Below are 13464 nucleotides of genomic sequence, written 5' to 3' on the forward strand. Positions count from 1 at the left end.
GTTCTTATTGAAGATGCTTGCTTGTGTCTCCTGCAGGGTGAGGATGGGGCCCCAGGAGCTCCAGGGCTCTCTGTCAAGGTGACTTCATTTTGAAATGGCACTATTTTTATTTTTCTGTTACGCTACATCAGTTATCATTTTCTCTCTACTTATTGTTTTGATGATACATTTCAAGATTTTTTTTTCTCTTTTCTCTTTGAGGAGTCTCCTGGAAAAGCATTGTTGGCCACTGATGAAACAATCTATGTGGATTTAGCCTTTGCTAATCATTGGAATGCGTGTTATATAAGTTAGAGTGAAACCACCATCCCTCTTTGCAACCTTTTGATTGCCACTGTTTTTGTGCTGTGTGTGATGACAGGGTGAACCAGGAGACCGAGGACCAGAGGGTCATCAGGGTCCTGCTGGACTTCCAGGAGTTATGGTAAGCAGCAGGTGTTAGATCAGAGATGGTTTGGATATAATTACCAATGACATAACTGCGGAAATGAAATCATACTGTGGATGGATGTGGACATATTTTATTCATCTTTAAAAATGACAGCTTCACTGGACTCCTCACAGAGTGTACCAGGCAGACACATATTTATCTTACGCTGGGCCTTTGTGGCCTACAGTTATGTTGAAGGTTAGGAATAGTTGTAGTGTGTGGCTGCAAAGCAGCATTGATCAATATTTTCACATGACAACATAAAAAGGACCATTCACACTACTTACTAAGAACTAGCAGGTGACTCGACTCTTCCTCCCAGCTTTGCAAGCTTTGTAGTGAGTTTTAGCTCCAAAAATGTTACCATTCTGGTTTAATGTCACTGCTCTAAAAGCACTGATTATAACCTCACCAGGAAGCTGTTGTCAGTGAAAAGTCTCTGATAAGTTCACTTAACATAACCTGCACAGCATTTTTCAAAGAGGTTAATATTTGAATGTTGCAAACTCATTGGTGCAAACTCAGATCTAAAAAAAAAGTTTGTGGATGCTGTTCAAAATGAATTATATTTTTCTCAGAAGATGTCTTCTGTCCTCAGCTTTGAATAAAATATGTGCTTATGAGAGTAACAAATCATTGCGTTCTGTTTTTATTTACATTTTTACACAGCAGCCCAACTTTTTCAGAATCAGGTTCCATACAGTTTGTGTTAAAAAAGTCAAAAGTAATCAGGGTTTGAGGGAGTGACTCTGGACACACATTAGTCAGCATCATTCCACAGAGACGGCAAATTGTGTCCTTATAGAAACAGTGAAATCCCTGCTCGATAAAACCACCTGTGTTGGTGCAGTCTTTCTAGATTTAAAGAAGGCATTTGATACAGTGGACCATCAGGTCCTTCTGTCCAAACTGACTTATTTTAACTTTGCCGAAGATGCATTAGCTTGGTTTCAATCTTATTTATCCAACAGGCCCTGACAGTCTGTGTCTGTCAGGGGCACAATGTCGTCATACCTTGACTGTCCAGCAGGGGTTCCCCACGGCTCTATTTTGGGACCAGTCCTGTTTTCTTTGTATATAAATGATTTGCCAAATGTGTGTCAAAGTGTCCACTTCCAAATGTATGCTGATGATGCTGTTATTTTTACACCTGCAAAAAGTCCACAGGAAGCATCTTCAATCCTCACATTAGCCTTGGAGAATATACAACACTGGCTCCTTCAGTCCTCCTTACTGCTGAATAAGAAAAAAAACAGTTACAATGATGTTTACAAAAAAACCTATAAAACTGGAGCGGTCTAGTGTGTTCCTGGGGGGCGAAGAGCTTGATCTTGTGCAGGATTTCAGGTACCTTGGGGTCACACTGGATCCCACACTGTCTTTTAAAAAACATATAAAACTTACAGCAAGCATAATTAAATTTAATTTAAATAACTTCAAACAAATTAGACCATCAATGACAATTATTTCAGCTAAGGTTTTTCTACATTCAATGATATTATCACATATAGATTATTGCATTACATCTTGGTCACTCACTGGAGATACGTTCTTAAAACCAATAGAAATATTATTTAAAAAGGCTATAAAAATCCTTGATCAAAAGCCCTTATCATATCATCAGTGTAATATTTTGGAAAAATACAATATGCTCAATTTTGAAAATTTTATTAAATTTAAAAATAGCTGCTTGATCTATAAAGTTATTCATGGACTAGCTCCAGTTCCACTTTCAACATACATTAAATCAAGAACTGACCGAGGTTTTGGCACCAGAGCCTCTTCCAGAGGAGACCTTGAGATCCCCCGTAGAAAAACAACCTTTGGACAAACGGTTCTGTCAGTCAGAGGGGGTCATTTCTGGAATACTGTACCGACTAACATCAGAGAATGCTCCACTTACAGTACTTTTAAAAAGCACCTTAAGCAGTTCATTAAAAGTTCCCAGACATGTTCGCACTTTCACTAATTTTTTTTTTTTTTTTTTTTCTCCTTTTTTCTTTTTCCATTTGTATATTGTTTTAATGTTTGTCAATGTGTTGTCTTTTACTACTATTGTATATTCATGACGTTTTCTGTTGTTTGTCCTTCTGCCTAGGGACTACAGATGCAAATTAGCAAATATGCTATAATCTGGCTCATTTACAATCTGTACTAAGTATTGATTGTTTTATTAATGTGCATTGTCCCAAATAAATAAAAATTAAAAAAATTAAATTAAAACAGCATTTTCATTCTCTTTACAAACAGGGGCCCAAAGGAGAGAGAGGCAGTCCAGGAGCCAAGGTAGGATCACAAAGCAAAACATTTTTTCTTGCTGCTGAGTGGTATCTATGGTCTAATGCAGTACCTAAGATTTGTTCCACATTGTTAACCCTCTTCGATGCTCGATGTCCTTTGTTGTATCATCCGTTTCATATCCCTGGTTGCTGCTTCCTCCCATGTCTTCCAAACACCATGCTTACATTTCTGCATTTTGTGAATTGCAGGGTGACAGAGGAGCCGATGGACTCAGTATCCCAGGACCACGTGGGCCTCCTGGACCTCCTGGACCTGCCATTAATCTACATGATGTATGCACACACATAAAATGACATTTAATCGAATGAAGAATTTAGATGCTGACCGGGGTAGATTTTGTGACTGGAACATTTATATTTCTGTACGGAGATGCTGCTTTTTGAATATTTCTGAATATGCCAACAATGCCCCACCTTGCTCATTATACTTTCTGTCTGCAGCTGCTCATTAATGTCACAGAGGGTATCTTCAACATCACAGAGATCAGAGGACCACCCGGGCCTATGGTGCGTCGCCTCACCCAAAGTGACTGTCTGTTTTAGGGTTTTTTTCCCCGCTCAGTCCCACAGTATGCGTTGAAGGGGTCCATGAATGAACTGATATTTAATTTTTTTTATCCTTTAATTGCTGCAGCTGCAGGTGTGTTTGGTGATCTCTGGATTTGTGAGATCACATCTTTAACACGCTCATATTGCTTTTGCTTTGCTTCTGTCTGCATGGATGTCTGTGCGCATGTGTGTGTGTGTGTGTGTGTGTGTGTGTGTGTGTGTGTGTGTGTGTGTGTGTGTGTGTGTGTGTGTGTGTGTGTGTGTGTGTGTGTGTGTGTGCTGCAGGGTCCTGAAGGCCTGTCTGGCAGAGCTGGATTTCCAGTAAGAGCCTTTTTCTACATCACTTTATGTTGAGCATGTTTGTCACCAGTTCATTAAACTCAGGAAAACTGGATGTAAATCCGATTATTCCGGATTTTTTTTTTTTCTTTTGCTCTCTTTCGGCTAAATGGGGTAGGTACCCGAAGTAGTCCAAACGTTACTGATACCTCACATGTCTTTAAGTCATTTGAATAGAGTTTTTAACACCTGAAAAATATTTGAATATACACTTTCATGCCGACCTTTTCTTATTCTTCCCACTTACATCCCTTCGTAGGGCCCCAGGGGACCAAAGGGAGACATAGGACCTACGGGTGTCCAGGGCCCCCCAGGGCTTAAAGTAAGACCTGGATGTGAAGATACATTATAATATAAATCATGTGTAGATACATTTCTTTACCTATGAAACAAGCTTAAATCCCTCTGCTGAACATAAACATATCAATCATTTAATTCCAACAGGGAGAGAAAGGAGAACCGGGGGTGACAATTGCTGCTGATGGATCCCTTCTGTATGCACCGAGAGGCCCTCAAGGGCCCAAAGGTGTAAAGGTAGCAGACATGTGACCTTTCATCCCTAAATTAATTTCTACTTAATGTGAATTTGCTTACTTTGTGGTGAAAGAGTTTAATGTCTTTAATAATCTGTATCTAATACTGGAGCCATATAATGTCTGGTCCCTCCACTAGTGTAGCTGAATTCCTGTTTATGTAGCAGTTAAACTGAAATATTAACAAAAATGCTAAGCCCAGTCCCTAGATACTGCAAGTCCTAGTTTTTGTTATACTTCAACAAAGGTGACATGAAGGTTGAAACTGAAATTCATTCAAAGTATGAGCAGATCTAAGTGCTTTCAAGGACCTTTAATTTTTTTAATGAAGAAGGAACAACCTGGATGAACCTTTATTATTCTAGAAAAAGAACTGGTCTCAAACAGTAAGAGAAATGCACTGCTTTACAAACACAGTCATTGCTGCCAGCTTTATAATTCTCACATTTAGTTGCTTTAATGTGCCCAGGGTGACCGTGGATTCCCAGGACCGACTGGACACATGGTGAGGTTTATTAAATAAAACATCGCAGTAGGAACAGGAGATTCCCGCTGCAAATCTGTTAATTCTGTGTGTTGTTACGCTCAGTAAGAACACCACACTCGTGTTGATTTGTACTGTGTGTTTGCTTATTTCAGGGTCCAATAGGCCCTCCTGGACAAAAAGGAGAATACGGCTTTCCTGGGCGCCCAGTGAGTAATTTTGTTTGATCAATCTGTGTATTGTTAGGAAATTCAGTTCAGTTCAATTCATTTATATTGCACCAAATCACCAAAGCAGTCACCTCAAGGCACTTTATATTGCAAGGTAAAGACCCTACAAAGACCCTACATTAAATTCAGATTGGTGTATAAACAGAGAAAGTGAAAATATGTGAATGAAGAAGAAACAGCATCATGAGAAGTACTAGCAGCCTAGATCTATTGCGGCAGCCAGCAGTCTTGTTCTGTGCCTTCAAGCTCTTTTTTACCTATCATGCACGCGCTCACACTCCAATAGATTCTGTTCACGGTCTTCCCAAAGACGCTTCAACATGCAGAAATTAAACCACTTCTGATCAATGGATGACCTGCTCTACCTCTTGGGCCACAATTACTGAAGCCTTTCTGTTCTTTCCTCTTTGTAGGGGCGACCTGGTAACCCGGGAATAAAAGGTGACAGAGGAGATTCTGTTGGCCTACCGGTAAGAGAATATAGCCAAGAAGGGATTGCAAAGAGCATTATTTTGCACTTAAAACATTCATCAGTGTGCTATAGTGTATTGTAAATCATTTTTATGCATCTGCATAAAAACATAATTGGTGGAATGACTATTTTCTGAAACTTCCCTGCTCTTCCACATGCACATGTGTAATGTGTAAGACAGGGAGAGCACACCTAAATAACAAAACCCCAGCACCAAACAGAGCAGACATCAGTGACAGGAGATTACACTGACTGAATCAGATACAGCATGAATAAAGGAGTTGTGGTGGAGATGGGTTTCCAAGTAGCTTGCAGCTTGCAGCTGCTGTGGGCAGGCTGGGGGAGCTTCAGTAACATTCCCTATATGAGATATCCCAATATGTGTCTAGGAGATTATAAGCTTTGGCTGACATCATGGCCTGAACTAATGCTCGATGCACATTTACACACCAAGATTCAAAGATTTCACTACTAGACAAACCATTTTGAGATGCAATCATTATAATGACATTGTAATTTTTTGTTTATGTCATCATTATCATTCCTGTATGTGCAAAAGTCTGTTTGTGAGAGGCTCTGCTGACCGTAGTGACCGCAGCCACTTTTCAGCTTTTGTGAGAATCTTTCCATCCGCAAACGCTGATCTCGTGCGCCTTGTTTCTAGCTGAGGCAGACAGCTGTTTTCAGTAAAAATCACTCAGAAAACTCCCTATGGAACCCTTCATAGTGTAGGTACTGACCACAGGGGCAAATATGGCAGCTAAAAATGAGAACCAGTTGAAAAGCTGGTCAGTACTGAACTTGTTTTCATCAGATTAGCAAAAGCACAACTTGAAATGAATTCTGTTGCTCCTCCATGTCTGCTGGATGTGATAAATGAATTGGGGCTCTCCATCCCACCAAAGGATCCAGTTTTTAATGTGCATCATAAATATCTTTACTCTTTCTTTCTCTCTGTCTCAGGGACCTCCGGGTCCTCCCGGCCCACCCGGACTTCCAGGAAGAATTATTGGTTTGAATGGAGTAAGTATGAATATATCAACCAGTATTATATTTATTGGCCAGCTTATAAGACAGCTACATTATTTTTTAAAAAAAGAAAGAAATTCAGTCAGTTAATGCATAATGCAGACAATAGCTGAGTGAGGAGTGACACCAGTAAGGACCTGAATGATGAATTTTGTCTCCGTCCACCACTGTTCTATGCTCTGTGCTGCCATGTGATTGCATGAGGCCTGGGCTGACCTCCCATCTCACACATGAGCAGAGCAGACTGGGCCAGCAGTGAAGAGAGAGGACGATGGAGAAAAAATTGCTATTTTTATATTAAAAAAAAGGGTCATCAAAAGCATATGAAATATCACTGTCTTGGCTTAGAAAAAGTATTTATGGAAAGCATGACTAATGTTGCTCACAAACATTCAAAAATGTTCATCTACAAGTTCTGATGGTGACTCGTTTCAAGTGGTGGGTGATTAACTTGTAGTCTGACTGCGCTGCTCTTCTTTGAATCTTAAAGACAGTGTTCCCGGTGCGCCCCAGACCCCAATGCAAAAAGGGACGAGTAAGTCTGAGTCGGACCATCTGATTGGTTCATTTCAGTTGGAAATCAGACCATCTGGTGGTTTTGTTGGTGTGTGGGTGTCACAGCATGGCAGCTCTCTGGTGTGGGCTATACACCGTACCCCATTCCTCCCCGTGTTTTTCTTCCCTTTGTCCTTCTTTGCTCTCCAAATGGAAAAGGCAACATGAATGTGGATCTGGCCTCAATTCATCTGGCTTTAACATATGCAGTTTATACAATGTATATCTAGATTAGCAATGGGGATGAAAACCCTAACATTTTCAAAAAAGTCAATTCATGTCTTTCAGTAATGTCAGTGCATCCTGGTCCGCTTTACCTAGATTTCTGTATCTGTTATATCCATTCTTGCCACTCAGCATGAATGCTAATATGCCGGGTGTTAAAGGGGGTCAGAGTCTAAATTCTGCTTGCCTCATCTGTTTTTCCCCCTAATCATCATCTCAGAGAAGAGGAAGCTGTATAAACCTTCGACGAGCAGAAGGAAACAGACATCCTTTTACTGCATGTAGATCAGAATCGGTCCCAAGTCCCTGTTCTAGTCGATCAATTTAGAAAACAATCTGAATCTTTCTGATTGGTGTGAAATAATGTTACATCCATCTCTGATCTACATGTTCTCAGGCAGATGAACAGTGTTCCTGAACTGTTCAGTACTTTCTCTCATGGTGCTGGGTGTTTGGTTTGAGTTTGACCATTCAGCCTTCTGCTAGTTTCTTCTGTGGCCACATGATTGGCTGAAAACACCACGATGACTGCTTGGCTGAACTTGCTTGGAGCTAAAAAGGGTTTGTTGGGTAGCTGACGGTGTGCAGTAACATCCCTCCCTGGCACCTGTTGGGGGGCTTTGGGAGGTCATTGAAGTTCATCGTCCTGTGAAAAGAAGGATCGGTTTAAATTCACCATGATTTTTTATTTTTTTTAATCATTCTTTTGTAACAGGTTGCTTGCTTTAACCTTAATCTTATATTTTAACCCAGGATGAGGGCTCTATGCGCTGCAGTCTATAGCATGCGTCCCCTGTATTTAACAGGTGTTTTTGTAATCCAGACAATAATTTGACCTCTTTGTCTTTTTTACAATAATCATTTTTTTTAACTGTGGTCTCTAATTGTAACTCTCTGTTCAGTTCTTTGTTCTGGTTGTGAAGACTGACTGTAAACATGTAAAGTCCAGCTTGCTGTCACAAATATTATCTTAATGAGCATATATTTGTTTATAGGAGTCAGTGAGAAGGGGAGATTCAGTTGGAATTAAAGGAGACAAAGGAGATGAGGGATTACCTGGGGAGCCAGGGACACCTGGTAAGATCTTAAAATGGACGTGATAGTGGACAGATGAGGATGATTTTCCTTGTTTTCTGTCATACATATATTGTTACAGTGCTGGAAGCTCGTATTAAACGTCGTCAGTGTTTCAGATAATGAGGCCAATATGTGCACAAGTTATATCCATCAGCCAAAACCTCATTTCACACCATGTTTTCTACTGCTGGCTCTGTGTGATGTCAAAGAGAGAGGATATCCTTAATTAATATGTGTCATTTTTCTTCTTAGCACTTGGGTTTCCAGATGGAACTGTGGTAAGTACTAAAAAGAAAGTACACCCTCTTTAAATTCTAACGCTTTATATATCAGGACATAATAAAAATAGTCTGGTCATTTGCAGATCTTAAAATTAGGTAAATACAATCTGAGATGAACCACAGAGCATAAAAACAAACAGGATTCACCCTCAGCACTCTCATCAGCCTTGTTTATAGCAGCAGCAGGCTTTACTTTTTGTTTTAAAACTACCCTACCTGCTCAGCACCAAAACAGACAAAAGACAGGACCAGCTTTTGAACAGAGTAGCAGCTAAAGGACCAGGTATTTCCCTCGTGAGGTGGTGGAGACTGAAAAAGAGGTAAACTGAAAGTGAATATTGGATTTTGCTGCATGTCCAGAAACATGAATCCAAATAAATACCTGTGTTGATTTAGGTTGAGTGGATTTACAAATTGGCACCTTGTTTAACAGTTTTTATGATCCATGTAACATGTGCTAACATGTGTTTTAAGGAATGAAAAGGACCAAATATTAACAACAAATAAGCACCTTGATGCTCTTTCAGTGGCAAACTGGTGAATTCTCTCTACTGTTTTGATCTATCAGGGGGCTAAAGGTGATCAGGGATACAAAGGTCAGAAGGGAGAAAAGGGGGACACAGGCCTGCCCGGCCATCCAGGGCTGCCAGGAAGGTCAGGACTTGTGGTGAGTTAAGCTACATGGTGAAAATACTGTTCCAGAACTGCAGGGTAATTTTAAAAAAATATTTTGTAATTATTGTTTGTAAGAGCTGCAGAAAATGTCCTGGATCTTCTGATCAGAACCCTGCAGAGCATAAAATACCTCTCTTTAAAGATGCATTGAGTTAGGCTGTTTATATGTTTCTGTAGGGTCCCAAAGGGGAGTCCATCATTGGTCCAAAGGGTCCTGCTGGTTCTCCCGGTCAGCCTGGACCTCCGGGATTTGGACGACCTGGACCCCGAGGTCCCCCTGGCCCTCCTGGGCCCCCAGGACCACCACCTCCATATGGATCAAGTATGTGAGAAACATGTGTCAAGCTTGTACTATATATGCACTAATTTTATGAGTTAAAAGGAATTCTCATGTGTTGTCATCAGCTGTCAGTATTCCCGGCCCTCCTGGTCCTCCAGGTCCACCAGGCTCTCCGGGATATGCAAACCCTGTAAGAAACTCCTGACGTGCAACCATACTGGAAATAAATGGGTAAACAAATGATTAGATGACCGTTCAAAGTGGCATCGCCAATGCTGTGATGGTTTGTGTTCAGATAACCACCTATCAGATGATCCACACCCTCAACCAAGAGGCACACCGTGCTGCTGAAGGTACCTTGGCATATGTGTCTGAAAGAGGAGGGGAGCTGTATGTCAGAGTAAGCAATGGCTGGCGCAAGATCCAGGTGTGTAAGACATAACCAGAAAGATTCAGGTATGACAAAATATTCTGTCCATAAAAATCAAAAATGCACCTAAATTCACATCCCTGTGTGGAGGAATCTTTATGTCCTGTTGTACTGTGTGATTTTCACCACCCGTCTCTGTGCAGTCAGCGATATCAAGTTCTCTTTCAGACTGACTAAACTGTCATGTAAAGGATCTTTTCAGCGATCCAGCAGTTTTAGTGGTACAGTCTAGAGTTTACAAACCCAAAGGTGGCATTTCAGGGACCAGAGGAGAGCCCTACAAAGTAATTCAACCTAACGTGGGTTTCTTTGCTGGCTTGACAGAACCCAAAACCCCCAGTCAGAGATAATGAGCATCGTGATGGTGGTTAGCCACTTGTATTATTAACCCAGATGTTCTGCTTCAGACTCTGTGTGCAGAAAGACTGGACTGGACAGGTTAGGTCACGTTTCTACTCTGAGTAGAAGAAACGTGATTTTTTCTTAAATCATCATAAATGATTGTATATGAGACACTAGATAAAATATAAAACTGCATTCTTGTCTCTGGATGTAGCATTGACGGTGATGTCAGCAGTAATTCTGTTGGCCCATACCTCAAACGACCTGTTCTGTGCTTTGTGTCTGCCAGCTCGGAGAGCTGCTTCGTTATGAACCTTCCTCATCAGACACATCTCAGTCCCTTAGCAGAGCTGCAGACTGGAGTAGACCCCACAGGATACTCAGCCAGGTTCAAACACAAATACACACACTGCACACTGACTGAATGGATCTTTGAAAATACCTTGTTTTGTTTGGTTTGGTTGTTTTCCATTTAAAGCTAATTTTGAAAAAAAAAAAAAAACATACTTATTCAAGTTTTGTTGAACAGGAGCTGCAGGAGGGCAGCAGAGGATATCAGCCCAGTTACAACCTGCTACCACAGAGCTTCAATGCAGTAGCTGGGGTGAGTATATGCATCACACAGTACTCAATTTCAGAGATAGCTAAAAGGATTTGGTTTAACAGAGGCCTGTCTGATTTTATATTACCGCTGTAATGAATAACCTGCCAGGCTGGGAGTGAGAATATTTTCTCCTTGTCTCTATGTTTGGTTTCTCTTTTGTCTAGCTTCATCTGGTAGCACTGAATGCCCCGCTCAGAGGGGATATGCGTGGCATCCGCGGAGCAGACTTCCAATGTTACCAACAGGCGCGCTCCGTGGGGCTCACCTCCACCTACAGGGCCTTCCTGTCGTCGCACCTCCAGGACCTGGCAACCGTTGTCAGAAAGTCTGACCGCAACGATATGCCTGTGGTTAATCTGAGGGTGAGCAGAGGTTTACAGTTTTTCATAGCAATTCATGATACAAGCTGCAACAAAGGGGATATTCTCCAGCATGGGATTTTTATGAGTGTAATTTTCAGAAAATACTTAGAAGTTCTGAGTGATTCTTAAAATTAGCATACAAGGAACTGAGGAGTAGGACTTTTAAAAGTGGCTCTTGTAAGTAGTGTAAGAAGATAAATTTAGGATACTGTATAATCCGGCCTGCATAACGCTGTGTAATTATAGGCTGTCCTATAATGAAGTCTGCAGCCCTGTTAACACTGTTTAATTCCAATACAGATTTTGCACCTGGACACTTTAGCAAATAAACTCTTATATGATGTGAGAATATAATCAAACTGTTTATCAAAGGGAGCGTGTGATTTACAGAGCCTAACGTTAGCTAACATAAAGATGGCGGGGCAACATGGCAGCTTCCACAAAACAATGCATACAGGTATTTTTAATGGATTCCTTCTAAGTTTATGAGAATGCATCAGTTTGTTGGAGCATGTAATTACACACTAATCAGTGTATATTTCAGAGTACAACATTCCTTTTATTTTATTAAATAACCTCAAAAAAATGACTAATTGTACCTTTAAGAATCAATAGTTACTGGGAAGTGTTTCTAGGTATCACAAATTACACCCAAATACAAAAGAATTACATGGTAAATGTTGGGGAATCAAACCTGAAGTCCTGGGCTGTATTACGTCATTTTCTTCAAACAAAGTAGAGATTGTTCAAACCAGGGGTGGCCAACTCCAGGCCTCGAGAGCCGGTGTCCTGCAGGTTTTAGATGTGTTCCTGATCCAACACACCTGAGTCAAATATAGAAGTCATCAGCAGGACTCTGGAGAACTTGACTGCAGACTGAGGAGGTAATTCAGCCATTTGATTCAGGTGTTTTGGATCAGGGACACATCTAAAACCTGCAGGACACCGGACCTCGAGGCCTGGAGTTGGCCACTTCCGGTTTAAAATAATTGAATTGATATTAAATTGATATATTTTGTGGGGTATTGTTTTTCTCATTATTTCTAATGGATATGTTTACTGTTGGCATCTTCTAAAGCACATTCTTTCCCTGTGTCCTGCTCTCAGGGTCAGGTGTTGTTCAGCAGTTGGATGTCCATCTTCTCTGGGAACGGTGGCGTGTTTGACCCATCCACACCCATCTACTCCTTTGATGGACGCAACGTTATGACCGAGCAAGCCTGGTGAGTGGGTGTGAGCGGGAAATTATGTGTATAGAGAGGAATGAAAAATGATGCCATTTACCAAAATCATGATTTTAGGAATTTCAGTTGGGCTAAAATGCCGAATAGAAAGATTTAATGATGAGCAGCCTATAAATTAAAAAATAAAAATACTTCACCTTGAAGGCAATTAAATATTTTTCTAGGCGCGTTTCGGTGTGCGGACTGTCTTTTTCCACAGCCTATAAATTTCACATTCTTGTGGACAGTACTCACTCAGATGGATGGTGGTGGTGGTGGTACTGGCAAACGCATTGAGCACTTGGAGTAGAGAAAAAGGAAGGCTGGGGGGAGATTTTTTTCACAGGGGGAAAAAAAAGAGCGTTTTCTTTTTCAGTTAGCAAACTGATCAAAACACTGCTCCATCCCTCTACTCATAAAAAGTGCAGGTATACAGCCTGTTTGCATTCTCCTGTTTCTTGCAAAGGCTTGCAGGGGCTTGAGCGTTTCCTAGCACAGATATTTTGTGAGGAAAAGTTAGCAAAATAGAAACTGGCAACAGACAGCGTGCACCTCAAACAACTAATGTCGAAGGTAGGAGTGTTGGCGTTTTGGAAGGCCATTCACTGGCCTCAACTCTGACTGAATACAGCATGATGTTAATTTTGTAAATTCTACACCTAGATAGAGTTAGAAAGGATGATAAAGCCAGGTGAGCTCTAGGTTGGGCCCACTGTGAATGACACGTCTCTACTATTGGAGAGTAAAGTGCTTCCTCTGTTTCATAACAGTGTTAAAACAGGACTTCACTCTCCAGTGAGTGATGTCATGGTGTTTATGTCCATCTCTTATATACAGTCTCTGATCATAGCCGGTTTTTATTTTTACACCGAACAAGCATTCCTCCACCAACAAGCTCAGGTCAGATTGGTTCGGTTTTTAGTGTTAAATTTGCTATTTGATGAATTCACAAACTTGAAGACATTTCTTGTTCTCACTCTCACTAATCTGTGTTAGTGTTGTCATGTAATACAGGAAGAAGCAGAGAAGAGCAAAGGCATTTTG

At 40.9% G+C, this 13464-nt stretch overlaps 1 protein-coding gene across 2 annotated transcripts in view; it reads left to right on the forward strand.

The window, feature by feature from the left end:
- The window catches only part of col15a1b (collagen, type XV, alpha 1b), a 66685-nt gene that overhangs the window by 49679 nt on the left and 3542 nt on the right, over positions 1-13464 (forward strand). For both annotated transcript variants that reach the window (XM_030751457.1, XM_030751456.1), the window contains 22 exons: positions 37-78; positions 362-424; positions 2681-2716; positions 2920-3003; positions 3172-3237; positions 3565-3600; positions 3878-3940; positions 4063-4152; positions 4621-4656; positions 4791-4844; positions 5279-5335; positions 6301-6360; positions 8142-8223; positions 8476-8501; positions 9073-9171; positions 9357-9501; positions 9585-9649; positions 9755-9886; positions 10521-10619; positions 10761-10835; positions 11000-11197; positions 12305-12420. In XM_030751457.1, coding sequence (XP_030607317.1) covers positions 37-78; positions 362-424; positions 2681-2716; positions 2920-3003; positions 3172-3237; positions 3565-3600; positions 3878-3940; positions 4063-4152; positions 4621-4656; positions 4791-4844; positions 5279-5335; positions 6301-6360; positions 8142-8223; positions 8476-8501; positions 9073-9171; positions 9357-9501; positions 9585-9649; positions 9755-9886; positions 10521-10619; positions 10761-10835; positions 11000-11197; positions 12305-12420 — 1724 coding nt within the window. The remainder of the gene's footprint in view (positions 1-36; positions 79-361; positions 425-2680; positions 2717-2919; positions 3004-3171; positions 3238-3564; positions 3601-3877; positions 3941-4062; positions 4153-4620; positions 4657-4790; positions 4845-5278; positions 5336-6300; positions 6361-8141; positions 8224-8475; positions 8502-9072; positions 9172-9356; positions 9502-9584; positions 9650-9754; positions 9887-10520; positions 10620-10760; positions 10836-10999; positions 11198-12304; positions 12421-13464) is intronic.

The sequence above is a fragment of the Archocentrus centrarchus genome, chromosome 17 (genome assembly GCF_007364275.1).
Source record: "Archocentrus centrarchus isolate MPI-CPG fArcCen1 chromosome 17, fArcCen1, whole genome shotgun sequence".
Taxonomy (NCBI): Eukaryota; Metazoa; Chordata; class Actinopteri; order Cichliformes; family Cichlidae; genus Archocentrus; species Archocentrus centrarchus.